The sequence below is a fragment of the Callospermophilus lateralis genome, chromosome 5, assembly GCF_048772815.1.
Source record: "Callospermophilus lateralis isolate mCalLat2 chromosome 5, mCalLat2.hap1, whole genome shotgun sequence".
Classification (NCBI taxonomy): domain Eukaryota; kingdom Metazoa; phylum Chordata; class Mammalia; order Rodentia; family Sciuridae; genus Callospermophilus; species Callospermophilus lateralis.
Window position 1 is genome coordinate 4,488,068 of NC_135309.1, and position 26,665 is coordinate 4,514,732.

Here is a 26,665-nt window from a genome sequence, read left to right on the forward strand (position 1 = left end):
CTCCCATTCTGTAGGCTCTCTATTCACTTCACTGATTGTTTCTTTTGCTGAGAAGAAGTTTTTCTCTTTGAATCCATCCCATTTATTGATTCTTGATTTTAATTCTTGTACTATAGGAGTCTTATTAAGGAAATCAGGGGCTAATCATGATGAAGATTTGGGCCTACTTGTATTAGGTTTAAGGTCTCTGGTTTAATTCCTAGGTCCTTGATACATTTTTTGAGTTTTGTGTGTGGTGAAAGTTAGGGGACTAATTTCATTTTGTTGTATATGGATTTTCAGTTTTCCCAGCACCGTTTGTTAAAGAGGATATCTCTTCTTTAATATATGTTTTTGGCTCCTTTGTCTAATATGAGATTCACTTATGTGGATTTGTTTCTATGTCCTCTATTCTGTACCATTGGTTTACTAGTGTGTTTTGGTGCCAATACCATGCTGTTTTTATTACTATTGCTTTGTAGTACAGATTAAGGTCTGGTATAGTGATGCCACCTGCTTCACTCTTCTTGCTAAGGATTGCTTTAGCTATTCTGGGTCTCTTATTTTTCCAGATGACTTTCATGACTGCTTTTTGTATTTCTGTGAGGAATGTCATTGGATTTTGGTTGGGATTGCATTAAATCTGTATAGTGCTTTTGGTAGAATGGTCATTTTGACAATGTTAATTCTGCCTATCTAAGAACAAGGTAGATCTTTCCATCTTCTAAGGTCTTTAATTTCTTTTTTTAGCATTCTATAGATTTCATTGTAGAGGTCTTTCACTTCTTTCGTTAAGTTGATTCCCAAGTAGTTTATTTTCTTTATGCTGTTGTAAATGGGGTAGTTTTCCTTGTTTCCCTTTCAGAGGCTTTGTCACTGATATACAGAAATGCTTTTCTATGGGTGTTGATTTTGTATCCTGCTACTTTGCTGAATTTATTTACTAGTTCTAGAAGTTTACTGGGGAATTTTTTTGGGTCTTCTAGGTATAGAATCGTATCGTTGGCAAATAGTGTAAATTTGAGTTCTCCTTTACCTATCCATATCCCTTTAATTTCTTTCATCTAATTGCTCTGGTCAGTGTTTCAAGAACTGTGTTAAATAGAAGTGGTGAAAGAGGGCATTCTTGTCTTGTTCCAGTTTTTTAGAGGGAATGATTTCAATTTTTCTCCATTTAGAATGATGTTGGCCTGGGGCTTAGCATAGATGGCTTTTACAATAATGAGATATATTCCCGTTTCCCTGATTTTTCTAGTGTTTTGAACATGAAGGGTGCTATATTTTGTCAAAATCTTTTTCTGCATCTATTGATCATCATATGGTTCTTTCCTTTAAGTCTATTGATGTGATGAGTTACATTTATTGATTTCTGTATGTTGAACCAACCATGCATCCCTGGAATGAACCCCACTTGATAGTGGTGTATTATCTTTTTGATATGTTTTTGTATTCGATTTGCCAGAATTTTATTTAGAAGTTTTGCATCCATATTCATTGGAGACATTGGTGTGAAGTTTTCTTTTTTCTTTTTTTTTTTTTGATGTGTCTTTGCCTGGTTTTGGAATCAGGATGATATTGGTCCCATAAAATGAGTTTGGTAGTGCTGCCTCTTTTTCTATTTCCTGAAATAAATTGAAGAGTATTGGTATTAGTTCTTCTTTAAAGGTCTTGTAGAACTCTCCTATGTATCCATCCAGTCCTCTGCTTTTCTTGGTTGGTAAGCTTCTGATGGTGTCTTCTATTTTGTTGCTTGAAATTGATCTGTTTAAATTCTGCATATCATCCTGATTCAATTTGGGCAAATCATATGACTATAGAAATTTGTCGATGCCTTTGAAATTTTGTATTTTATTGGAGTACAAGTTTTCAAAATAATTTCTAATTATCTTCTGTATTTCTGTTGTGTCTGTTGTGATATTTCCTTTTTCATCATGGAAGTTAGTAATTTGAGTTTTCTCTCTCCTTATCTTTGCTAGCATGACTAAAGATTTATCAATTTTATTTATTTTTTCAAAGAACCAACTTTTTGTTTTGTCAATTTCTTCAATTGTTTTTTTTTTGTTTCAGTTTCATTGATTTCAGCTCTGATTTTAATAATTTTCTGTTTTCTACTGATTTTGGTGTTAATTTGCTTTTCTTTTTCTAGGGCTTTGAAATGTAATGTTAGGTCATTTAGTTGTTGACTTTTTCTTCTGTTAAGGAATGAATTCCATGCAATGAACTTTCCTCTTAGTACTGCCTTCATAGTGGCCCAGAGATTTTTAATATGTTGAATCAGTGTCTAATTTATCTCTAAGAATTTTTAAATCTCCTCTTTTGCAACCCACTCTTCATTCAATAGCATATTATTTAATCTCCAGGTGTTGGAGTAGCTTTTATTTTTTATTTTATCATTGATTTCTAATTTCATTCCATTATGATCTCATAAGGTGCTGGGTAGTATCTCTGCTTTTTTGTATTTGCTAAGAGTTGCTTTGTGGCATAATATATCGTCTATTTTAGAGAAGGATCCATGTGCTGCTGAGAAGAAAGTGTATTTGCTGGTTGATGGATGAAATATTCTCTACATGTGAGTTAAGTCTTAAATTATTGATTATATTATTGAATTCTATAGTTTCTTTGTTCAGCTTTTGTCTGGAAGATCTATCCAGTGGTGAAAGAGGTGTGTTAAAGTCACCCAAAATTATTGTGTTGTGGTCTATTTGACTCTTGAACTTGAGAAGAGTTTGATTGATGAACATAGATGATCTATTGTTTGGGGCACATATTTTTGAAATTTTTTTTTTACTGGTTATTCATCTTTGTACCTTTTAATGGCATCATTTAATGAATAAAATTATTATACATTAAAAAAGATAAAATTTCACCTTGCAATTTCCTTTTTTCTTTTCAATTCAATTAAAATCCAATCATCCCACTACCAAGTGTTTGTCTTTTGGAGTGAGGTTTAAAGGAAACAGAGCAGGAGTTGGGACAGGTGACTGGGCAACCCCAGTAGGCATGCCCAGTCGGGCACAGTGCCCTGGAGTGAGCTTTGAGGGCAGATGTGAAGACAGAGACGTGATCAAGCAAGAGTTGTGAAACACACCTCCCTGGCCTGGTCCCCACCAGGACTAATGTGTGTGGAAGTGAGTGCCCAGCAGATGTGAGGAGCAAGCAAAGGGCCTGGGAAATTGTCACAGGAGGGTGAGGAGCTGAAGCCTCAAATCTTGGTTCTTGTGCTCTAATGAAAGAAAATTCAAATTCAGGCAGGAAAAGCCACGCAAGAGAACTTTGTCATAAGTGAAAGTGAAGAAAGGCTCAGCAAGGAGCACTCTGAGGAGACGTGGTTGTCTCTGAGCAGAGAAGGAGAGCAGTGCTCCATCCTGACCTGTTGCTGTTTAGGTTTGTCCTTCTGCCATCTCCACTAATCAGATGTTGAACTCCCTCACATGGGGTGTGGGGGTGTTGGCCCTAGTTGATGTCTTTCCAGAACTGTCATAGTGCCCATCCCAACCTGGAGACTTCCTCTGCTAGTCAGTCCTATGTTAATGCAGGCACTAGGCTGCAAGATCAGGCACACTTTACCTACGTGGACTGCACTACTGAAGAAATGTCCCTTTGTTATACACTGGAGAACCCATGGCATAAATCCTACCTGTACAGTGACCCCAGCTGACCCTATCAGGGGTTGGCCTTATTGACCTTTCCCCTCTTGATCTACTTCTTAATTGGCTTTCTTTGTTTCTTCCTGTTTATTCCCAGGCTTAGCACACCTATTATTTTTCTATAAATTACTTGATTATTCATTAGCCTTAAAAGCAATTTAAAGAAAACCTGCGACCTGCCACATTATAGGGTCACATTCCACTGACTGCTGCCTAACGGACAGCAGTTTATTTAATCATTTACCAATGATTAAAATAATATTGGTTGGATTCAGAGAGGTCATGGAGGTGGAAGGGGAAGACCCAGCCAGGCCAGGCTTTTCCCCAGTCGGTGGACGATGGTGAGGTATTTCCAGGTAAGGTAGAGGTGACCCGATTCACCGTTAACGCTGTTAATCTGCTGAGAAAGGTAGAGGGTTTCGTTGTGGGAAAGGATCCTAGTCTGGATAACTCAAAGTTAGAGTTAAGAGGATTTATTGATGGATTCTGCATGAGAGGGAGGGAGACTTGGAGAAGGACAGAGGTCACAGCTTGTACCATGGTTCCTGGAGCAAATGGAAAGACAGGGTCACCATCAACTGGGGTGGAGGTGGGGCTGCAGCTGGAGCAGGCCCAAGATTAGCCCCCTGGTGCCATCACAGCACGCCCACAGAGCAGAAATTGACCTTCTCAGGGGCTCCAGGCTGGAGGTCCAGGGTCCCAGTGCAGCTGTGGACCCCAGTGCAGCTGTGGTCCTGGGTGAGGCCCCTTCGTGATTTGTGGCCAGCTGCCTGCCTGCGGTGTCCTCACGGGCCTTCCCTCTGTGCACATGGAGCGTGAAGGTGGTCCCTCTTCTTATAAGATGTCAGACCTCTGGGTTAGGGCATCACCCTCATGGTGTCATTTAATAACAGTCTCTCAAAGGCCCTGTCTCTCAACAGAGTCACACTGGGAGAGACCACCCAGCCCACAACACTGTCAGATGAAGATGGCAGCCAGGCGCATGAGTCTGAAGTGCAGTGCGTCTAAGGAACGCCATTGGTATTTGAGCCCATTAGCTAGATAACATCAGTGGGGAGGTGAGGCAGGAAAAAGGAATGCACAGCTGTGTGTGGGCCTTGTTCTACCCCTTGGTGGCCATGAGACCTGAGGTCACTTGCCCACCCACAGTTTCAGTGACCTCATCTGTAATGTGGGGGACTGAGTCAGAGTAGCTTGGATAACTCCAGGAAGACTGAAGGAGCACCCAAACTATGATCATCACTATGCAACAACTCATGGGGGTTTGCCAGCAGTAGGCCGCGTCAATCACACAGTCAGCACAATGACTATGTGCTCTAAGTAACAGACTAGCTCTAGAATCATTCATTCATTATCATAATGTAAATGAATAAAATTTGATTAAATTTTTAATCAATGATTAAAATAATATTGGTTGGATGCCATCAGCACACCAGGCATCAAGTCCTATGTTAGGATAGTGGGAAATGGACAATCTTCTAGGACAGTCACAGATACTATCCTCATAGAACTGAGGAGTCACAATCACATATTGCAAATTCTTTCATGAACAGATATGAAAATTGATGACGAGTAGGTTCAAGTGGCCTGGCCAGCTGCCAGAACAGCCTCGGAACAGGGCAGTGTGCAAACCTGACTGATTCTTAGGCTGAACCCTTAGCAGTTGGACCAGCCACGGAGGGTTCCACTACACAAAGCCAAGAGCAGACCGGCCATCATGAAACGTGGGTCCACTTCTGGAAGAATCTAAAATGTCACTCAAGGCGATAGTCCTTATATGCTACACAAAAGATCACAACAGTCAGATGGAGATATCAAATGAAATCACAGACCAATGTGACTTACAAATAGACACACACACACACACACACAAAAAAAAAAAAAAAACAGCAAAATGCTAACAAGCCAAATCCAAAGTAAGACAGATGCAGTATGAACTAGAAAAGGATTCTATACTATGAGAGGAGGGGTTTATCTCCTAAATGCAGCAGTGGCCGACATGTGAAAGGTCAATGGATAAAGCAAGTGGCATAATTCAAAAAGGGAACTTCCTCAGTGTGTGAAGACCATGCGTGAAAACCACAGCCGAGGTCACACTGGAGTGACAGACCCAGCTCCCCGCAAGGTCAGGAACGAGGCACGCAGGCCAGCATCCGCCCCTTCCACCTGACACTGCTTGGGAAGTCCTGGTCATGCTAGGAGCACCCAAGAAAACAGAAGCTTCCACCATGGAGAGGGAAAAGAAGACCATCCACATCCACAGGTAACACGGCCTCATAGGTAAAAATAATCCAAAGTTACAAAAAGGACGTAGGGAACAAGTTATGATAGATAAGCGAATTTAACAAAATCCCAGAGGCTATTTTTTTGTGTTCTAATTAGTTATACAGGACAGTAGGATGCACGTTGAGCCATCATGCATAAATGGAGTACAACTTCTCTTCTTCTGCTTGTACCTGATGTCGAATCACACCAGTGGTGAAGTCAAATATGTACATCAGGTAATAATACCTGCTTGATTCTACTATCCTTCCTACCTGCTTTCCTTCTCCCCTCCCTTCACTCCCTCTATTTAATCTAAAGATTATTCTTCCCTGGCCTCCCCACCTGAGTGGGAATTAGCATCCACATATCAGAGAAAACATTCAACCTTTGGTTTTGGGGGGATGAGCTTATTTCACTTAGCATGATATTCTCTAGCTCCATTTACGGGTAAATGCCATCCTTTTAGCAGATGAATGGATAAAGAAAATGTGCTGTGTGTGTACACAAACACACACACACACACAATGAAATATCACTTATCCTTAAAGAAGAATGAAATAATGGCATTTGCCAAAGGCTATTTTGAAAATGAAAAATCCAGTATTCAATTTGTATGAAACCAATTCTTAAATTCATTTGACCCTAAAGAGCAAAAACAATCTTTAAAAAAAAAAAAAAGTTGGAGGATTCAACTTCCTGATTGCAAAACTTACTACAAAGCTGCAGTCATCAAAAGTGTGATGCCATCACAAGGACAGGCCAGCCATCAGTGTGGAGATGACCACACGGACCTCTGACATGATCTCAGTGGATAAAGTGTCCTCTCTCAAAAAGTGGCAAGAAGACAACTGGATGTGCACCTGCTGAAGATCGGATCCCTGCCTCACACCACGTATGACATCCAAGACACTCGAGGCCTGGGTGAGAGCCTAAAGTGGAAGACCCTCAGAAGAAAATAGCAGCAAGTCCACAGGACCCTGGTTGTGCAACAGTGTCTTAAACATGACACCAAAGCCACAAGCAACACAAGAAACAGGTGAAGTGCAAAATTAGGGACTGGTGTCCAAAAAGGAAAAGGCTAAGCGAGGGAGAGATGGTACTGTCAAATCAGACACCTCCTAAGGGTCTGGCAGCCACCATACTTGAGAAATCTTATGTCTCAACAACAGAAAAACACATCAAGGAAAAATGGGCAAAAGACTTAAATAGACATTTCCCCAAAGAAAATAAGCAAGAGACCAACAAACACATTTCCAAATGTACAACATGATTAGTCATTAGGAAAATGAACATGTACACTCAGAAAAATGAGAAGGTACCTGCCATCTGCATGTGATATATCAAAGAACATAAATGCATGAATAACTAATTAAAACAAATAAAAAATAAAAAAACTAAAAGAGATATCGTTTCCATTACAACGGCTATTTAAGAAAAGAGAGAGGGACAGAGGAAGGTGGACAGACGGCCCACTCCTGTAATCACAGCTACAGGGGGCTCAGCAGAATTATCACAAAGTCAAGGCCAGCAGGGCTTCTTATTGAGACCCTGTCTCAAAAGAAGAGGTCTTGGGATGTGGCTGAGTGGTAGAGACTTGTCAACAGGCACAAAGAAAGGAAGGAGGGAAGGAAACAGTCAGTGCTGGTCATGGTGTGGAACGCAGGGGACAGACCTCTCCTTACAGGAGGGTACAATCCCACGCTGTGGAAAGCCAGGAGGGGCACGTGAGGTCATCAAAGAATGCATGAGACCTGCAGTTCCACTCCCAGGTGCCTGAGAAGAAAGGCAAACAACACCTGCAGGTAAATGTGCACAGTGTGTCTATTCTCTGTAGCCGCAAAGGGAGGCCACCCTCACAGTCACCACATGGTGAACACAAACACCATCCTCAGATGAACAAGTCAAGAAGGCAGGGGCAGATGACGGGAATCCCCTGCAAGGAGAACGGGTTACTGGCACACGCAGCACACGCCACCCTGAACACTTCCTCCAAGTGGAAGAAGTAGCACAGTAGGGCCGCATATTTCATGATTCTGTTAACATGGGATCCACATGAGGCAAATCCACACAAACAGAAAGAAGATCCCTAGTTGCGGGGCACTGGGGGCTTGGCAGAGGCAGGGGAGGCACCAACAGGTAGAGGGTTTCTGCTTGCAGTAATAAAAGGGTCTGAAACGATGTAGCACTGAGGGTTGTACACTATTTTGAATTGACCTACTGTTACACTTTAAAATGTCTTCATCTCAGGTGTATATTATTACAATACAAATAAACTCACACTAGCATGGAAAATGCTATCTAGTAAGCAAGGATAGAACAATAATAAAATGATTAATAAAAAAGAAGAGTCTACTACAGCCTCTGCCAAAATCAGTGTAAGAGACAACTATGTCAGACTCCCCCCAACACCCCACACGTCCCCGCGCACAGACTCACTCCTGGCTCTGCAAGCAATGCTCCAGGGTGGGAAGACACAAAAACAAACCCCAGTGTTCATAAAAGAAGCACACCTGTGCCCTCACTGCAGAGAGTGTAACTGTCCACAGGGAACAGTTCCTGAGTGTCCCTCCTGCATTCCACTCCCTGGAGCCTCCTCTCCTCTTGAAAGCTCCAGGGATGAGCAGCAGGTTCAGGACATGCAGGGCTGTGCATCAGTTTGTCCCTGGGGTCCCCTGTGTTTCCCTTCTGGAGCATGGCGTGCTGTCCTCCCTCCATGGGCTATTCTCTTCTCAGCAAAGCTGGGGTGTGTTTTCAGTTCCAAGGCATCTGATCTAAGACTTAAGAAGGTGTCCTTGGACGTGCACTGGGCAGAGCCAGGTATGCTGCCCCACTGAGCTGGCTTCCCAGAGCTGGGATGATGAGGTCCCAGGGCTGATCTGCCCCTCCTGATCCCACATGCTCTGAATGCATGGGCATTACCAGTTCCCAAGATTGTCTCTCTTCCTCCATGTCCCCTGCAGGAAGCAGAAGGTGGCTGCTGGCTCACCCTCCTGAGTGACCTTGGGTTTGCTCCTCCCTTGTGGGGGACAAGAGGACTGGGTTCCAGGCTTTCTGGTAAGTCCAGTACAGGCTGAGGGGCATGGATCACTGAAATGCTCTGCCTTCCTCCTCCATGGCCAGAGTGTTTAGCGGTCGTCCACACACTGGGGGCACATGGGGCTACATGGTGAGCTCAGGCCAACAAGGACTCGTGGCTCTTCTCAGGGTCACTGGGCCACCACTCTCTGATGACATGGCATGGAGGAGGGAAGCTGGTGAGGTGCAGAGTGAGGATTGCTGACTGTGTCACTGGGGACTGAAGCTGAACGTGGCAGCGGGGTTCATTGTGACAGGATCGTACCCGTGTGGGACAGAACTGGTTGCCTTCAGTGCCAGTGCCCCTTGCTCCCTCACCTTCCCCCTGCCCTGCTGGTCTTCCTCCACTGACTCAGGGTTTCTGAGTGGACTGTGTGTGCCTCTGCTGGGTCCCTGGCTGTGCTCAGGGCGCACAGAGCATCCCTGGGCCAACCCCAGGCTGCAGCTGCTCCCCTCCCCCCAGCCCCTTCCTCTGCTCCTCCAGCTCCCTGTTTCCATGGGTGGCCCCTCCCCTTCTTTCTCCCTTCCCCCACACAGGAGAGAACATGGGGACCTCGACTCTGTGCCTGGCTTATTTCTGCAGGAGGACATCTTCAGTGCTGAGGTGAGAGTGTGGTTGTCACCTTGGGAGGGGCCACCTCTTCCTCTGCTGGGGCTGTGGCCTTTGGGCTAGCTCCAGGGTCACCAGGAGCTCAGGCTGTGGATGCCTCTGGATGTTGCTGGAAACAGCCCAGAGCATCAGGAGGGTTGCTGGGCCTCCAAGAGTCAGCCAGACTGTCCCATCACAGGCACCCCTTGGCGTCCATCTCTTGGTGACATTTCTGCGTTTTCCAGGGTGTCAGCTATGAGTCAGCATCGTTTCTCTCTGTCCATAGGGGGGACACTTCCTTCCACAAGTGACAGGGCAAGTGTCAAACCAGCCTTCTGCTTTTCAGGTCAGCTGTGGGGCCTCCTTGCAAGGACCCATCACTGGGACTCCTGCATGACACAGTGGCAGAAAACTAGCCAGGCTCCCCCATCCTCACGTCCCAGGTATGAAGCCAGCCATGCTCTGAGGGCCTCAGCTGCCTGTGACATGGAGGAGGTGGGGATGCATTCCTCAAGACGCCCTCTCCAGGGTCCAGCACACCGCTGGCCGGCTGTCTGCAGAGCAGACCCTGTCTCGGCACGACTCCTCTCTGGCAGTCTCCCAGGGGAAATGCCTGGCGCTCTGAGTCCCATTTCTACCTGTGCCAAGGAGTCCCTGTGTGTACTCTTAACTGATTGGTGCACACTCTCTGTGCGTGTTTAGGAGGCTCCTGGGAGCTGGGATTCAGGTACTCACTAGGTGGACATGGCCTCAGTGTCACTAGCACAGCATCACCGTGGCCTCTGCTGCTTCCTCAAGGAGTCCCTTCATACTGCTCTCTTCTGGGAGGGAAACAGGGCACTGTTGTCAAGTGCACTCACATGCTGGGACAGAACCTGACCCTCCTGCCAAACACCAGTGGTGCCGTGGATGGCTCTCTACCCTGTCCTCCAGGCAGGCTGCTCTCCAGCCCTGGTGACCTGCCCCTGCTCTCCCCTCCCAGGTCCACCTGCAGGTATTGCATAGCCCTGAGTTCCCAGGTAAAGCACTCAGTGAACATGTTGTTCCTGCCCCCCTGACCATGCCCAGACACAGGGCTGGTGAGTGCCACTCTGCATCCTGGAACTGCAGGTAGTGACCATCAGAGCCAGCTGTTACCAAGGTGAACAGGTGCTCAGACGTGGCTGGTTGGTTCCCTCTCTGCAGAGCATGTTCTGAGCCTCTCTGCAAGCCGCTGGCAGTCCCAAAACACCTTTCCTGGCAACCCCAGTGAGGTTGTGGTAGCAGCCCCTCAACTCCAGGTCTGCACTGCCCTGACCACAGGCCATCTGACCACCCATTAGGGCACATCCACAAAGACACATGAAGTGACTTTGCATCAGACCCTGGCAGACTCTGGGGACCCAGAAGCAAACAGACCAAAGGACTGAGCCCACAGGGAACTGGTAGTCTATGAGTGAGACATGGTCCAGCGTACTGGCAGAGCAGCTGGCCGAGGGTGGTAGCCACCAAGGCTGAGGGCAGGCGAGGAGAGGTGGAGAGGGCACTGAAGAGGGCCTGCATTACAGGCCACCATTGAAAATGCCACGATGGAGTGGGTGAGAGTATGGGAGGCTGGCTGATACAGAGCGTAGAGCAGGGGCCATCTCTGCACCAAGGCCCTGGGGTGGGTACAGGTCCTGTGGTCCTAGCACATCTTAGTGTCCTGCTTGGTTTTGAGGGAAGACTTGGAAAGGAAGCACAGAGACAAGTTAGGGTATCAGATCAAACCTCAGGTGGAAAATGGCCGCAGGATGGCCAGAAGGCAGGACCCTGGGTGGCAAGGAGGGGTGAGTCTGGAGATGTCACGGACAAAGCTGGTTGTGTGATTGGCAGGACTCTGATTTGTCTCCTGCCCTGCATTCGTCACATGGAACACCACCCTCTGCCCGGTGCTGCACCCCCGTGTCACTGCACACTCAGGCACAGGCCAGATGCTGCTGGTACAAGTGACCTTTCCAGTGGAACCAGTGCTAATGTCATGCATGAACCTCCACATCTCCCTGGGCCATGCCTGTCCAGGCCTCTCACTCGGACTCTCTGCCTCAGGAAGACCACGCAAAGCCATCCAGAAGCATTCTGAGAGCTCAGGGAGCAGGCTGGCTCCTAAGTGGTGAGATGGTTTCCTGCATCATGTCCTGTGCCCCCAGCGTGGGTGGCCTTTTGGCCCCATCCTTTGGGTGTCAGAGGCTGGAAATGACCAATGGAAGTTCTCCTGCCGTGTTTGTGCTCCTGGGCTTCTCTGCTCGCCCCTCACTGGAGCCCATCCTCTTCATGGTGGTCTTGGTGTGCTATGTGGTGTCTATCCTGGGCAATACCACCATCATCCTGGTCACCTGTGTGGACGTGCGCCTCCACACGCCCATGTACTTCTTTCTTGCCAACCTGTCCTTCCTAGACATCAGCTTCACCACAAGCATTGTCCCACAACTGCTGGTCAACCTCTGGGGACCACAGAAAACCATAAGCTATGGAGGGTGTGTGGTGCAGTTCTATGTGTCCCACTGGCTGGGGGCCACCGAGTGTGTCCTCCTGGCCGTCATGTCCTATGACCGCTATGCTGCCATCTGTAAGCCCCTCCACTACACTGTCATCATGCACCCACAGCTCTGCCTTGGCCTGGCCTTTGCCTCCTGGTTTGGGGGCCTGACCACCAGCATGGTCGGCTCCACGCTCACCATGCTCCTGCCTCTTTGTGGGCACAATCGCATCGACCACTTCTTTTGTGAGATGCCTCTCATTATGCAACTGGCCTGTGTGGACACCAGGCTCAACAAAGTCGAGATGTACGTTGCTAGCTTCATCTTTGTGGTCTTACCACTGGGCCTTATCCTGGTGTCCTACGGACACATTGCCCAGGCTGTGTTGAAGATCCGGTCAGCAGAAGGGCGGAGAAGAGCATTCAGCACCTGCTCCTCCCACCTGGCCGTTGTGTCCTTGTTCTATGGGAGCATCCTCTTCATGTACCTGCAGCCAGCCAAGAGCAGCTCCCACGAGCAGGGCAAGTTCATAGCTCTCTTCTACACCGTGGCCACCCCCATGCTGAACCCCCTCATCTACACGCTGAGGAACAGGGACATGAAGAATGCACTCAGATTCTGCGCTGGAGCCCTGCCGGGAGTGTGCTGATCGTGACCGTGAAGAGTTACATATGCTCTGTGTATGTGTGTGATGACTGGCAGCCCGTCCTGTGGACATTGATATGCACCAGTGTTTCACATCTGTGTTGTTACTGCTGCACTGTTCATTGTTTGTAATTATGTCTGCCTTTGAGGGTGCTTTCAGTGACTCAGTGAGTGGACATTGATAACCTAATAAAGGCTAGGTGGTTGCCGAGCTCTGGGGTGTGACCTGAGTTTGAAGTCTGGCTTTGTCAGTCCACAGGTGTGCTTACACTTTTACCTCCAATGCTTTGGGGTTTTATAAGAACCACATATTTTTCTTGTCCCCCGTCCCAGCGTGATCTCCTTAACACCTACTAACTTTCTTGTGGGGAGGGTCTCAGGGGTTTCTTCTGTTATTCACAGGAAGCCCCCTCCAACTAAACTGAGTTTCTGCTGACAAGGACAATCTTGGTGAGCCCTAGATGGCTTCAGAGAGGCGGGTCCCAGGTAAACCACTATGGAGCAGAGGGTAGGGACGTGCCACCCCAACCCCTGCTTCTGGGAGGAGAGAGGCCCTTGGGGTGAGTCCTGTAACCGAGGGCTGAGGATGTGGTCCTACCTCTATAGTGGAGCCTCAGCACCCCCTTGTGGTGGGGTAGAGGGACGTGCCCCGCTGTGCACTCCAGGAAGACGATGTTTGTGGGCCACAGATGGGTGGAGAGGAGTCCTCCTCCTGGGAAATTTCTTCATGATTTCTTCAGCTGCAAGTTGATCCATGTGTTGCACCACTTCTTCTTTGTTTCAGGTCATCTCCAAATAGCTCATCTATTCTTCTCTGCTCAGTAATCTGGGTTGGGAGAAACTGAATCAGGACATTTTGGTACTACACTGGAAAGCCTAGGGTGATGGTTGTTACACTATTCTCCTTTTGCTTTTGAGTGGAACTGGTGGGCTGCTTACTCCCTCTTTGTGTTGAGCAGAGCTATGTCAGGGAGAGGATGATGCAGCAGAGTGACACTAAAATTGCTTTTGGTGCAGTTATTCTGTTGTTTTCTTCTAATCTGTTGTTTTAAGTTAAATGCATTCCTGAATTTTTCCAGATTTTTTAAATGGACATCTTAAGTCAGGGATCTCCTTTTCTGCCATTTACTGAATAAAGTAATAGGAAGAGTGCAGTTTTTGTTTCCTGTTGTGGACATAGGCAGCTGTGCAATGGCAGAGAGGATGAGTCCTGCCCACCCAGGTCTGGGTGTGGGGGGTTCTCACCTGCCCACCATTGAGGCCCACCTGATTCTGGTGGGGCATCTCACTCACTGTATGGGTCTTGGGGGGGTCTCAGGGGAGTCCCACCCGGTTCTTGGTGGGGTCTGTACAGAATAGCCAGGCGCTGATCACAGTAAAGGAGGCATACCTTCCAGGAGCCAATCACCTAGGGCCATGCAAATTGTGGAATGTGCATTTGTGTTTATCAGTGTCACCTGGCAACGACTATTTTGCCAGTTGGTTGGCAGATAGGTAGTGGCAACCTGCTTCGGTAGGCCACTTGACAGAGGTTTTACCTAATTGTCTTTAGGATGGATAGAGCCTGGAGAAAGTTTATTTATATAAGCCTGGGAATCAAGTTTTTCGGATATAACCCTCTTGGGAAGATCCACCAGGCTGCAAAAAATTGTGAACTTGGAAGAATTAAACGTTATCTGGGACGTGGATGTCATGTTGATCGCACGGATCATAAAGATAGGTAATAGGGTTTGGGAGGCCAGGGACTGAGGGGTAAGGGACCAATGGGCTGATGGAATTGAAGCCTGCACCATCCAGGCTGTGCCAATGGGAGCAGAGCAGAAAGGATACCAGTTCTCCTTTCACCAGAATATTTAACTTTAATATCCTGTGGAGTCCTCAATATCCAGGACCTGCACACCTTGGAAGTTCAGTACCCAGGACTTCTAATGGGCAGCTAAACAAAACCAAATTTTTAACTGGTTTCCCAGACACTTAAAATTTCCCTATAAGGTCACTGATTTTTTTTTAAATAAATACACACAACAGATTTTAATGTACACATTTTCAAAAGCATTGAAAAATTTTCAGATGTAATCTATTACCTGTTGTGTCCCAAGAGCCTCACAAGAACTCTGAATTGGGAAGATGGCTCCATGTTCTTTCTTCTTTTTTATATTTTTAAAATTCCTTCACACTAGTATATTTAGGGGTGTGTCTTCCACCTCTAAAAATAAGATTTTACTTATTTCTCACATGCTTCACTCACTAATTTATGAAATTCTTAGGATAACTTGGTGTCATCTTAATCATCTAACCATTTTCATAACAACAGTGTTGACAAGCCCTGAATTTTCTGCAAATACTTCATTAACTTCAGTTAGTGAAGTTAACTACTTTTAACTACCTTTCCACAGAGGACACTAGAGTTCACTGGCAGCTTTTACACTTTCCAAAACACCAAACACAGCATGCTTTTTCAATTTTGTTATCACTTTAGACTAAAGTAAAAAAGCATCTGCCAAAAGCTTCTTGCACAAAATTCCAAAATTGCTGATTCCACTGTTCCAGTACCCTTTCCTGTAGTTATCCATTACTGTGTATCTGTACAAGCATATAGAGTAGAGCATTGGTTGAGAGCATCCAGGCAGTGCAAGCTCTCAGTCACCAGGGCCAAGGGGGTAGCACACAAAGGGTGCCTAGTCTGTACAGTGCTGCCTGCTGCTGCCCTACTGTAGCTTGCCCTACTCTGTTCTGAAGGGACTAAGAGTATCAAAGGTAGGCCCTGCTTGTGGTTTGTGCATTAGAATACTCATTGACACCAAATGTGAGCTCTCTTTGTGGTTATCAATTTCACAAAAAACAAATAAAAATATCTGTACATTTTTTAGTTCCACACGCAGTCATTTAGGGTCATGATGACACTAAGAAAATGTTTGCAATGAACAAAGACTTGCCATTCTGTGTATCAAAATACATTATTAACTTTCACAAATTACTTGTTTGCCAATGGCCAAAAGATAAGTGACTGGAACAGGATAAAAAGAATACTCAAATATCTGGAAGGAGAGTAAAATGGAATTGGTAGGTAGTGGCATGCAGAGTTTTAAATGTGGCACAGCAGTTATCATTAAATCATCTATTTGAGGAGCAATAAACAGCTCAAGCCATAATCAACAGCCCAATACCACTATTCTTCATCTTCAAAATATTGTAGCTGAGAAATTTATTTCATTTGTTAGACTTAAATTCCTTCTATTGCCAAGGACATAAATATTTTTTCTATGTTCATATGTCACTGTCACTTGAGCATCTGTAAAATTAAGAATATTTTATCTGATTAAATTAGAATTCCAAGGTTGGAAATGTAGCTCAGTGTTAGAGCACTTCTTGCATGTCAAAGCAAAGGGTAAGGGTGCAATCACCAGCAAAACAACAACAATAACATTGTCATCACCATCAACATAATAAATTTTCAAAAGAGAGGTAGGAAAAAAAGAAGTCTTCTTTCAAATTCATTATTTTTTAGAACGCCTTTGCCAACATGAAGAAAGCATTTATGTTTTCTTCTAGTACATTTCTATATAGATGTCCTATAGTGCATTTCATCTATTGTATATATTACTACACATACATTTCTTATATATGTATATTTTATTTTACATATGCAATTATAGGTTAATAATTTTGTTTTGGTGAGTATAGAAGAGAGCAAGTATGAAAGATTATTACTCCTGAAAAAATATTGCTTTACTTTATAAAAGTTTCACATAAAAATACTAAACTTCTCAACTTTAGTATTTTTAAGTGAAACTTTTATAAAGTAAAGCATTAAAGAATTATTCTTTAATTCTATTCATTTGTACTCATAAAATGAATACGTTTTTAATGCACAAGAACGGCACAGCTACTTATTTTGTATTTGACACATTCTACTATCTCAGAGAACTCTTACATAAAAACTTTCTAGGTGTGACCAGTTAATTAAAACTGACGTGATAGGACTCAATTTCAAATGAAACATTTCTTCCTCCTTTTCAATCATGCATTCATAGAGGTAAGAAATTGTAAAAGTCCCTTGTGAAAAATTAAGACAGTATTAAATACTGAACATTGAAAATACCTGATTTATATATAAATCCCATATAAATAAATACTGAATTAATTTAACCATACTAATTCATTTGGGTTCTTTTTCCTTTGGCATTAAGTTTGCTTTCGGTTTGGCCTTTTACTGTTATTATTCAGCCTACTTTACCTATCATACTTTTAAAACTGAATTTAAATGCCATCCATGTCATGAGAACTGCCATAAATCTATTGTTTGACTCACATTTCACTTAAGGTAAGGCACCATGAATTATGGTGGTTCTTTATTTTGTTTATGAAGAAAAAAATAAATGCTGCCAATTATAGTTGTAATGCAGCCCAAATTATTAGTGGGATTCCATTGTCAGTGTTGTTAAAATGATAAGAAAAAAAATCCTCTTAGACTCATTGAAATACATAGTTTTAAAAATATATTTTTAAAACTCACTACAATACTACTAACTTATTAATTGAAATACTCTTAGTTGATAAAAAGCAATAATATTGATTACAATAGCTACCAATTATGGAGCTGTTGCTGTTGCTACAAAATCTTCAAATGTTTTATATAGATTCTCCATAAAGCATTTTGGTAGTATTCAGGGAGATACTCATTTTAATCCTTACTTTTTTAGGAAATTGAGGGAGAGTAAGACTCTGGGATAACTAGTACATCATAGAGTCTAAAGTAGAATTCAAACTCAAGATGAACTAAATCTCAAGTTCATCTTCTTTCTAGGCAAGTGGGCTGCTCTGCTCTGGGGATGTGGTTCTGTGGTAGAGCCCTTCCTTACCTAGAATGCTTCAGGCCTGGGTTCTATCCCCAGCAATATGAAAACAAAGCAAACAAAAATAAGTAAAATCAATGGAACCAGGCACAGTCACACATACCCATGATTCCAGTGACTTAGGATGCTGAGGCAAGAGCATTGGACGTTTAAGACCACAGTGGGAAAATATAAGGGGGAGAAATGAATTACAGTAGAGGGGGTGGAGAGAGAAGAGGGGAGGGGAAGGGGGAGGGGGGATAGTAGAGGATAGGAAAGGCAGCAGAATACAACAGACACTAGTATGGCAATATGTAAATCAATGGATGTGCAACTGATGTGATTCTGCAATCTGTATACGGGGTAAAAATGGGAGTTCATATCCCACTTGAATCAAAGTGTGAAATATGATATATCAAGAACTATGTAATGTTTTGAACAACCAACAATAAAAATTAATTAAAAAAAAGACCACAGTGGGCAACTTAGTGAGACCCTGCATGAAAATTGTTTATATAATAAAAATGTGCTTAGGATATGACTCATTAGTTGAGTAACCCAGGGTGCAATCCCCAGCAGTATCAGAAACAAGAAATAAGAAGAAAATGTCAGTGGCATAGGCTGATCATTCATTAATAAAATAAGTAATGACAGCTACTAAATATTGTACTTTCTTCATAAGAAAATAGAGGAATTATGAGCTACTTAATGTTTATAATTGCATAAATAGTTGTATATTTCAAAAGGTACCTTATGAATTCCTAATAAAGCTTCTTACTTGCACAGAACACCTCTACATTATGCCTGTGCCTATGGCAATCCAGCAGTGGTGGCTCTTCTAGTGAAGAGGAAATGCAATGTCAACTTGTGTGACAGTGATGGCAACACACCATTGATGAAGGTAGATATACCAGTGGTTTTTCAGGAAATGAATTTGATGAAATGCTTAGAAGAAAAATTGGTTAATACCATTTAGTTATAACTAATGAGTAAAATGTGAAATATTTTTCTTGGATTTCCAAAATTTACAATCTATTTCTTGGTTAAAACCAACAGGCCCTACAATATGAGGAAGAGGAATGTGCAATTATTCTTCTAGAACATGGTGCCAATCCAAATATTCACAACAACAAGGGTGAAACTCCGCTCCACTATGTTATCTTTTATAGGAACACATTAATAGCAACAAAACTGCTTTCATCCAACGCAGATATTGAAGCCAAAAACATGGTATATAATCAATCACTATTATTTTCAAAATATTTAAAATTTTTCTTAAAATTAACAGTAATGCATGTTAAAAAATACTGATTATAAGCAAATTTTCTTTTTATTAAATACTAGTAAATGTTGGGAGTTCTCCTCGTGTTCTTCCTCCTTCTTTTGTAGTTCATGTGTGTATTTAGTTTGCCTCCATCAGTTGAATCCACACTTAGAATTCAAGAGACTCATGCAGAAATCTGAACTTCAAGCTTCTGTGAAGGAACCTCATGCGGTCCCCTTGAGCCATAGTACTGTGTGGTGTGGTGTGCATGGTTTGCCTCCCACATGCTGGGCACACATGTTCTTCAGTTTGCTTCTGGCAACTGCAGCACTTACTCCCAATCACCTACTTTGCCTGTATAAATGAGGTTACAGCTCCTCTTTTTAAATATAGTGTGATAAAGATTTCATGGTGTTTTCTACTGATATACAAGAATATGGACTACATAATATATTATGAATCTTTTGCAAATGGGATTAAGTGTTTGAATTTAGAATTTGGAAGTTAAATAGTTTTCTCTATATATACTATAAAAATCATGTTCCCACTGGAATTTTTGAAAGGCTGATTATGTCACTCATTGCTAGAATGGATAAATTATTGCTAGAAGTAGATAACTCATGGATTTCACCAGCTGTACTATGAATCAGTCTTCAGCTTTGTTCCTTAAAGTGCAAATGTTTAGTGCCTTTTATGATGCTACAAGTAATCTGTGTAGATCAGCATAAATCTTGATGATACACAAAATTTCTGAATTAAATTTTGCCTAAAATTATAAGTAACTTTAAGTAGCAATTAAAGTAGATGAGAATAAAAAGAATTTTGGAAAATAACCAATCATTATGTTACCAGGATTGTCATTACAAGTGAGAATACATTTTCAATGTTATTTTTATTAGAGTTTATAGTTTTACATAGTAGTTGAATTCATTCCCCCAAAATCTTACATGCATGGAATTCCAGTTGAGTCATTGATTTCCTCTTTTCCATCTGTCTACCCCTCCTCCTCCATTCTCCCCTCCTATTCTCCTGGACCTCCTTTCACCTGTCTATTTATTTATATTTGGTTGATTCTTTTTTACTTATACATAAGGGTGCAATTACCTGTGGTATATTTATATATGCATATAACATGAATTTTAAAGATTTCCTTCTTCATTGCCTTCCCTTTTTCATTATCTCTGTGCCTCTCCATCTTCTTTTTCTACACTAATGATCTTCTTTACATCTTTTGATATTCTGTTCTTCATTTCTTTTTCTTTAATTAACTCCAGCTTCCACATATGAAACATTTTACCTTTGAGTTTCTTATTTGACTTATTTCACTTAGCATGATATTCTTGGATACCAACTCATTTACCAACAAATGACATAATGTATTTTTATGGCTGAGTAATACTCCATTGTATGTATGTGCACCAGAATTTCTTAATCCTTTCATCCATTCACAGGTACTTGGTTTAATTTCATAATTTACCTGTTGTGAATTGTACTACTGTAAACACACGTGTGACGGTATTAATATACAGTTACATGTAAAATTTTGTTTTACTAATTTTGGGAAAATACTGAGTCATGGGATAGCTGTTTCATGTTGTGGTTCCCATCTTAGATTTTGGGGAATCTCCAAAGTTTTTCCAGGGTGGTTGTACTAGTATGTAGTCCCACCAACAGTGTAAACATGTGCCTTACCCCCACATTCTTTTTTTTAACCAGGGAGAGAGAGAGAGAGAGAGAGAGAGAGAGAGAGAGAGAGAGAATTAATATTTATTATTATTACTTTTTTCATCTTCAGCAGACACAACATCTTTGTATGTGGTCCTGAGGATCGAACCCGGGCCACAGGCATGCCTGGCGAGCGCACTACCGCTTGAGCCACATCCCCAGCCCCACATTCTTACCAGTATATATTACTGTTTGTGTTCTTGATAATTACCATTGTGGCTGGAGTAAGATAAAGTCTTAGGGTAGTTTTTATTTGCATTAACATAATTGCTAAAGATGTAGAAGACTTTTTTATATATAGTTTGGACATTTGTGTTTCTTTTGAGAAATTTCTGTTTAGTTCTTTTGCTCAGTTATTGACTGGGTGGTTTTTTTGTTTGTTTTCTTGGAGTTTTAAAAAATATTTATATTTTAATTCTTATTGGACACAATACATTGATTTTATTTATTTTATGTGCTGCTGAGGATCAAACCCAGGGCCTCACATGTGCTAGGTGAGTGCTCTACCACTGAGCCATAATCCCAGCTTTGCGATAATTTTTTTTTGAGTTGGTTATTTCTCTTTGTTAATCCCCTCTCAGTGGATTAGTTGGAAAAATTTTTTCCAATTGCATAAAAATAATATATTTTTGTATTGAACTTTCTGACATGTAAGATAAATATCTTTCAACTTATAATAAGAGAAGACACAGGAACAATTATGAAAAAGCAACATAGTTTACTCAGACTCTATCAATTTTAAGCAGAAATTCCTTACATTGGAATCTGGGATTCTGATTTCATAAATAAAAAGGAATCAAGTGGACTTGTATAACATGGAGAAAACTTCCATGTTGCTGGAAAGCTCTCAGAAATATATTCCTGTAACTTCAATTGTTCACATGTGAATATCTCCAATAAAAAATCGGTGTCAAGTAGGTGTTAAGCAATGGAAAAGCTATTTCTGTACTTCTGGACTCACAATGCACAGTTGTGTAAATTTTTTCTAACAGTAAAACAAGGAATATTTTCTATACTGCTTGGTATTTCTGGAAAAGTAGATGTTCTTCAGAATATGATTTATACACCCTACTAGTGGGTTGAGAATTTGGCTTGTTAATGAAATATAATACTTATAACCTTTACTAATATGCATTAGGGAATGGGGCTATTGGGATATAAAATACAGTTTATGTCCTAAATATGCTCTTGGTTGAGGAGGGTTCATGTTACATAACTCCAAGATGCCATGATGAATGCTGGACAGTGGCAAAGATCCATGGAAACAGTGAACGTATGAAGGAGTCTTAGAAACTCTGGAGTTCATGTGGCCACTCTAGGCAGAGGAGAGGCATCTCAAAATGAAATAGCAGCACGTATGGAAGCAGAATGGGAAGAGAAGAGAGTGGCCACACTTAATTTACATTATTATTATATGCTTATATTCATTCAGTATTTTGTAAGGTTAACTTCAGTTGAAAAGTAGTAATTTTGTGAATAAATTATATTTATTGTTTTTCAGAGTGGCCAAACACCACTTTTACTCGCCATAAAGAAAAACAGACGGATGATGGTAGAATTTTTTATTAAGAATAAAGCAAACATACATGCAGTTGATGATAAGGGAAGGTATAGTACTTTATATTTTTTGGAAAAGGGTTAATATTGTAGTAAAATCACTCAAGTGAAAAATATTAAATTAATGGGAATGACATAATCATTGGAATAGAGTGAAATTCATGAACATAAACTAAAATTGAGGAGAAAAGCAATTATTCAAACTGAGCAACACAAATAAGAGTATGTAGTATGATTCACATGCCCTTATAATTATTGGCTGATGATTACTATTTGATTTTGTTGATCACATAATCTTGAGTTAGCTAGAGTTTTCATGTTAGTTTTGTAAAATATAGACTTTTAGTTTGTGCTTTTATTCAGTATTGAACTTCTTAAATTTTCTGTAATATTTCATCTTCTCCTGGTATAGTTTTCTTTTGGAAATGCTGTGTTGAGTATAGATAGACATTGAAAATTATTTTTTCCTTTATATGACTATTTGCTTTAAATTACTTCATTTGTAGAATATTGATTTCAGATTTTTCCTAAGTGACGTCTAATTAGTCTTGACAAATTTTGAACATTTATAATGAAAAAGAGTGTAACATATGCTTGAAATCTGGTTGCAAGATTATACACGTAGCATTGATTTCAATGCCTGGCAAATGCTTCTCAGAGTGAATGACTGAAGCAACAATTATTATTATTATCACCAGTGCTGCTGTTATTATGTTGTACCTGCAAATACCTTTTTTACTCTTTGACTTTTGGCTGACTGTGAGTTACAATATATTACATCACTCTAAGAAAGAAATGGAGCTTTATTCATTGAAATCTTTGCCAACTCCAGATGAATGACCTCATCATAATTAACGTTCATTGAAGGACTTTAAGTTTGTAACTCTCCTCTTTTGGGACTCGTGATTTATTTTTTTATGTGTTTGTTTTCCTTTTAGACTTACAAATGATTTAGAAAGATAAAGAAAGATAAAGATTTGATCTTCCAAGATGTATATGTCTGTTAGTGTATGTAAAGCTAGATGTCAAAGAGGTAAAATGTATTACAATGGCTTTTTAAATAAACTTATTAAAATACCTAAATTTGAAGTTATCTCTCTTATTTTAGAACAGCCCTCATGTTGGCTGTGGAACATAAATCAACACACATAGCTGAGCTTCTTCTTCAATGTGGTGTTAATGTGTCTGCTTCAGATAATTGTGGAGAGATTGCCTTGTCTTATGCCATTGCTAGTGGAAATACTGAGTAAGTATTTACATTACAATACTAATCAACATTAGCTGTATATCCACAATAGTTACACCTGTTGCATCTTATATATGAGGTGAGATTTCATAGCATTACTATGTATGGAACCGTAGTGAGTTAGGACAGTTCATTAGTCAGAAACCCTTCAAAGTGTAGCCAAGAAGCAGTGATGATACTTTGATTGGGCAAAGAGAAGGATGGAGGGGTAATGGAGGCAAGAAAGATGGTGGAGTGAGATAGACATTATTACCTTGGTACAGGTATGACTGCATATAGGATGCAATGGTACATCCTGTAAAATCAGAAATGAAAGTTGTTGCAGTTGTGTCCAATGAATCAAATTGCACTCTACTGTCATATATACATAATTAAAATGGATTAGTTATTTTAAAAAAAATAAGTAGTGATGTGTGCATGAGTCACCTTCAAGGTTTGTTCTCTTCTCTCTTCCCCTCTCCTTTCTTTTTCTTCTCATGCATGCTGGGAAATTTTCCTACCACTGAGATATACCTCTACCTAATATCTTAGGACTTTGTAAACCTTCATCCTTAGGGTTTCCAGCATTATCCAATTCATTTCAAGCATAACCCCTCCTCACAGGGACAGATAGTATCACACCTATGATTTTATAATTTGCTATTTGAGTCTTGAAATTCCCTGTTTAGCTGAAGTTAGCTATTCTACCATCCCCCTTTAATTTATCAAGGACCTAATGATATCCTTGAAGTGTAAGGAAGATAATTCTGTAGTCAGATGGAGGGGAATAAATAGATTTTTAAATTGTTCCTTTGTCTCTGTCAGTTCTGTTGCTGTGGTGTTTCTGCCAGACCTGGACCTGCAGTCTGGTAGTGAAGAGCTTTTATTTCAAAATATCCTGACTGATTCAATCCCTGAGCCTTCATGGTAACCCACACTTAGACTCAACACTTTTTTTAGTTCTCATGCACTTATGCTTTTTTATTCAACAGTTGTTTCCTAGCAGAAGCACTCTGCTTTGACAGCTTGGCCTCTAGCTTTGGCCAACAAATACTAAGCACTCTGACCCTGTCCCCCTTTTAGGAACCTTATGTGGAATCCCCATATTAGCCTTGCCCTTTTTGGTGCATTATCCTTTTAGGACTTTGTCTTTTTCTGTCATAAAATTAAAATCATTCAAATCTATTAGAAAGCTTCAAGTAAAGCTTCAAGTAATCTCTGGAAGAGATCAGAGTTTTCTGTCTTCTTGGCTAACAGATCTGTGCCCCAAATCCTTCCATCCCTTGAAATAGATTTCCTTCGACTGCAGGGGGTTCCACATCACTGTTTTCCATGGTGAGTGCCAATTTAGATTGGCATTTCTAGTAGTTTTCCCAAGTAATGGCAATTTTCAAGCTGTTGGAATCGCTGCCTAAAGTTTTCAGCATTTATTAAGGTCTGCCTCAAAAGGAATAGATTAAGCAGATTTATTGAATCTAAGAGAGCTAAGCCCCATCATGACTCCTCAGTATCCATAGTTTTAAAGAAAATTTTGTGTTCCAAGTCAGTTGGAGATCAACATGGAAATGTAGCTACACTTATCTGCTGATTCTGTTCAACTAGGTAGAGAAGAAATAGTAGTAGTCCAAGTTTTTGGCATTTGTTAATTTCTTGCCTTTGTTATTATTGATTAGTCTCACAGAAGGGGATGATTATATTCTCTAATTTAAGGAGATATTTATAAATAGTTATAAATTAATTGCTGATTTGCTTTGAGTTATAAAGCACAAAGAAGAGCCCAATTGATCATGAAAATTAGGACTCAAGCATTTTTTAAAATAATTTTAACTTTTGAATATTAGAACCTATGAAAAATGCACATTAGTTCTAGCTGAGATTGTAAGTTGTTAAGTATGCCATTATTTTACTATTTTGCTTAACATGTTTCAATATTATCTTAGTAAATCTCCATAATAACCTGGTGAACTAAAGTGATACAACCCTTATTTTTTAAAAGGCCTTAAGCCTAAGAGAAAGAAGTTGCACAAGAACAAAAAACTAATTTTTACAGAGACAAGACATTTTCTGAGTTCAAGCTACACTAGTTAATGTATTTACCTGTCCTGTTCTCAATTAATGATCATTTTATCTTTTTTCTTCTTTAACTTCAAGCTATGGGTGCAGTGACACATGCATTTACCCCAGCTACTTAAGAGCCTGAGGCAGGACAATTGCTTGAGCCCAGGTATTTAAGATCAGCCTGACCATCATCATGAAATACCATCTCACAAAACAGAAAAAAACAAACATTGTACAAATAATTTTCAAGTTAACAAAATGTTTATAGGGCATACAGATTAGGAGAGCATATGAAAAAGTTCTGATACTAGATCTAAAACATTATTAAGTATTGAATTATATTTGGTCAGTGTTTTCATATGAGTGTTAAAATACCAATTTTATTACTTTTTTCAAATACAGTAACAGGAATTTAATTCTTCAATACATGAAAGCACAATCTAGAACATCAGTAAATTTCAATCCAGGTAAGACTTAAAAAAAATGAGTTACTTTTGGTGTTCATGCCCTGTGAAAATAAGAGTAAGAATGTTTGATCACAAAAGAAGAGTGGAAAAAAATAAATGTTCAAATTCCATTCATATTTTTTATATCTTTCTTGGTCATATAGAATCCAGGATATCTTAATAATTAACTATAAGAAATTTATCATCTAAATGATATTGTCTGAAGAAATTTTACATTAATTTTGACCCTGAAATTTTATGTCTTTGCAGAAGTAAGAATATTTTTAAATTATACATTCTGTTTCGTATATGGTCACATGATAGCAGATTGGACTTGTTATAAAACCAGGTGTTCTTGTCGACTGTTAATATCAGCTCCTATTGAGTGCCTACATTAGTGAATTTCACAGTGATATTTCTATACACACATATACAATACTTGAATCCTGACCACTCTCCTTACTTCCATTTTCCCCTCTACTCCCTTTTTCATCCCCAGTTACCTTCCCTCTTCCTTAGTATTCCCTCCATCATATTCTAGTCATTCTTATTTTCTTCCCAGATTCCACATGTTAGGGAGAGAATGTGATAATTGGGGTTTTGTTTCTGATTTTTTCACCTTAACATGATGACCACCCTTTCCATCCATTTTACAATTATCGTCTTTGTTTCTTTTTTAACATTTTTATTTGGGGTTTTAAATATACCATTTCCTGGGCCTTAAAATTTCTACTCAGAAATCTAATATTTTTCTGATGTGTTTATAATTGCTTTGGCCCTTATTATAGATTTCAGTGTACCTTTGGTAATTTTATAGACTATGATTTGAAGAAGTTCTTTTCGGGCCATGTCCATTT

The 26,665-nt window shown here is 40.9% G+C and overlaps 1 protein-coding gene and 1 long non-coding RNA gene across 2 annotated transcripts; both read left to right on the forward strand.

The window, feature by feature from the left end:
* The first annotated feature begins 11,769 nt into the window (after positions 1 to 11,769).
* Positions 11,770 to 12,702, forward strand: LOC143641698 (olfactory receptor 2C3-like). Its single transcript, XM_077109425.1, has one exon. It carries the CDS (start codon positions 11,770 to 11,772, stop codon positions 12,700 to 12,702), a length of 933 nt encoding a protein of 310 aa, XP_076965540.1.
* A 5,887-nt stretch (positions 12,703 to 18,589) lies between these two features.
* LOC143641664 (uncharacterized) lies at positions 18,590 to 25,833 on the forward strand. Its single transcript, XR_013155459.1, has 4 exons — positions 18,590 to 18,763; positions 22,024 to 22,130; positions 23,188 to 23,325; positions 25,765 to 25,833. It is a non-coding gene; the product is annotated as an uncharacterized LOC143641664 (long non-coding RNA).
* Positions 25,834 to 26,665: the final 832 nt, after the last annotated feature.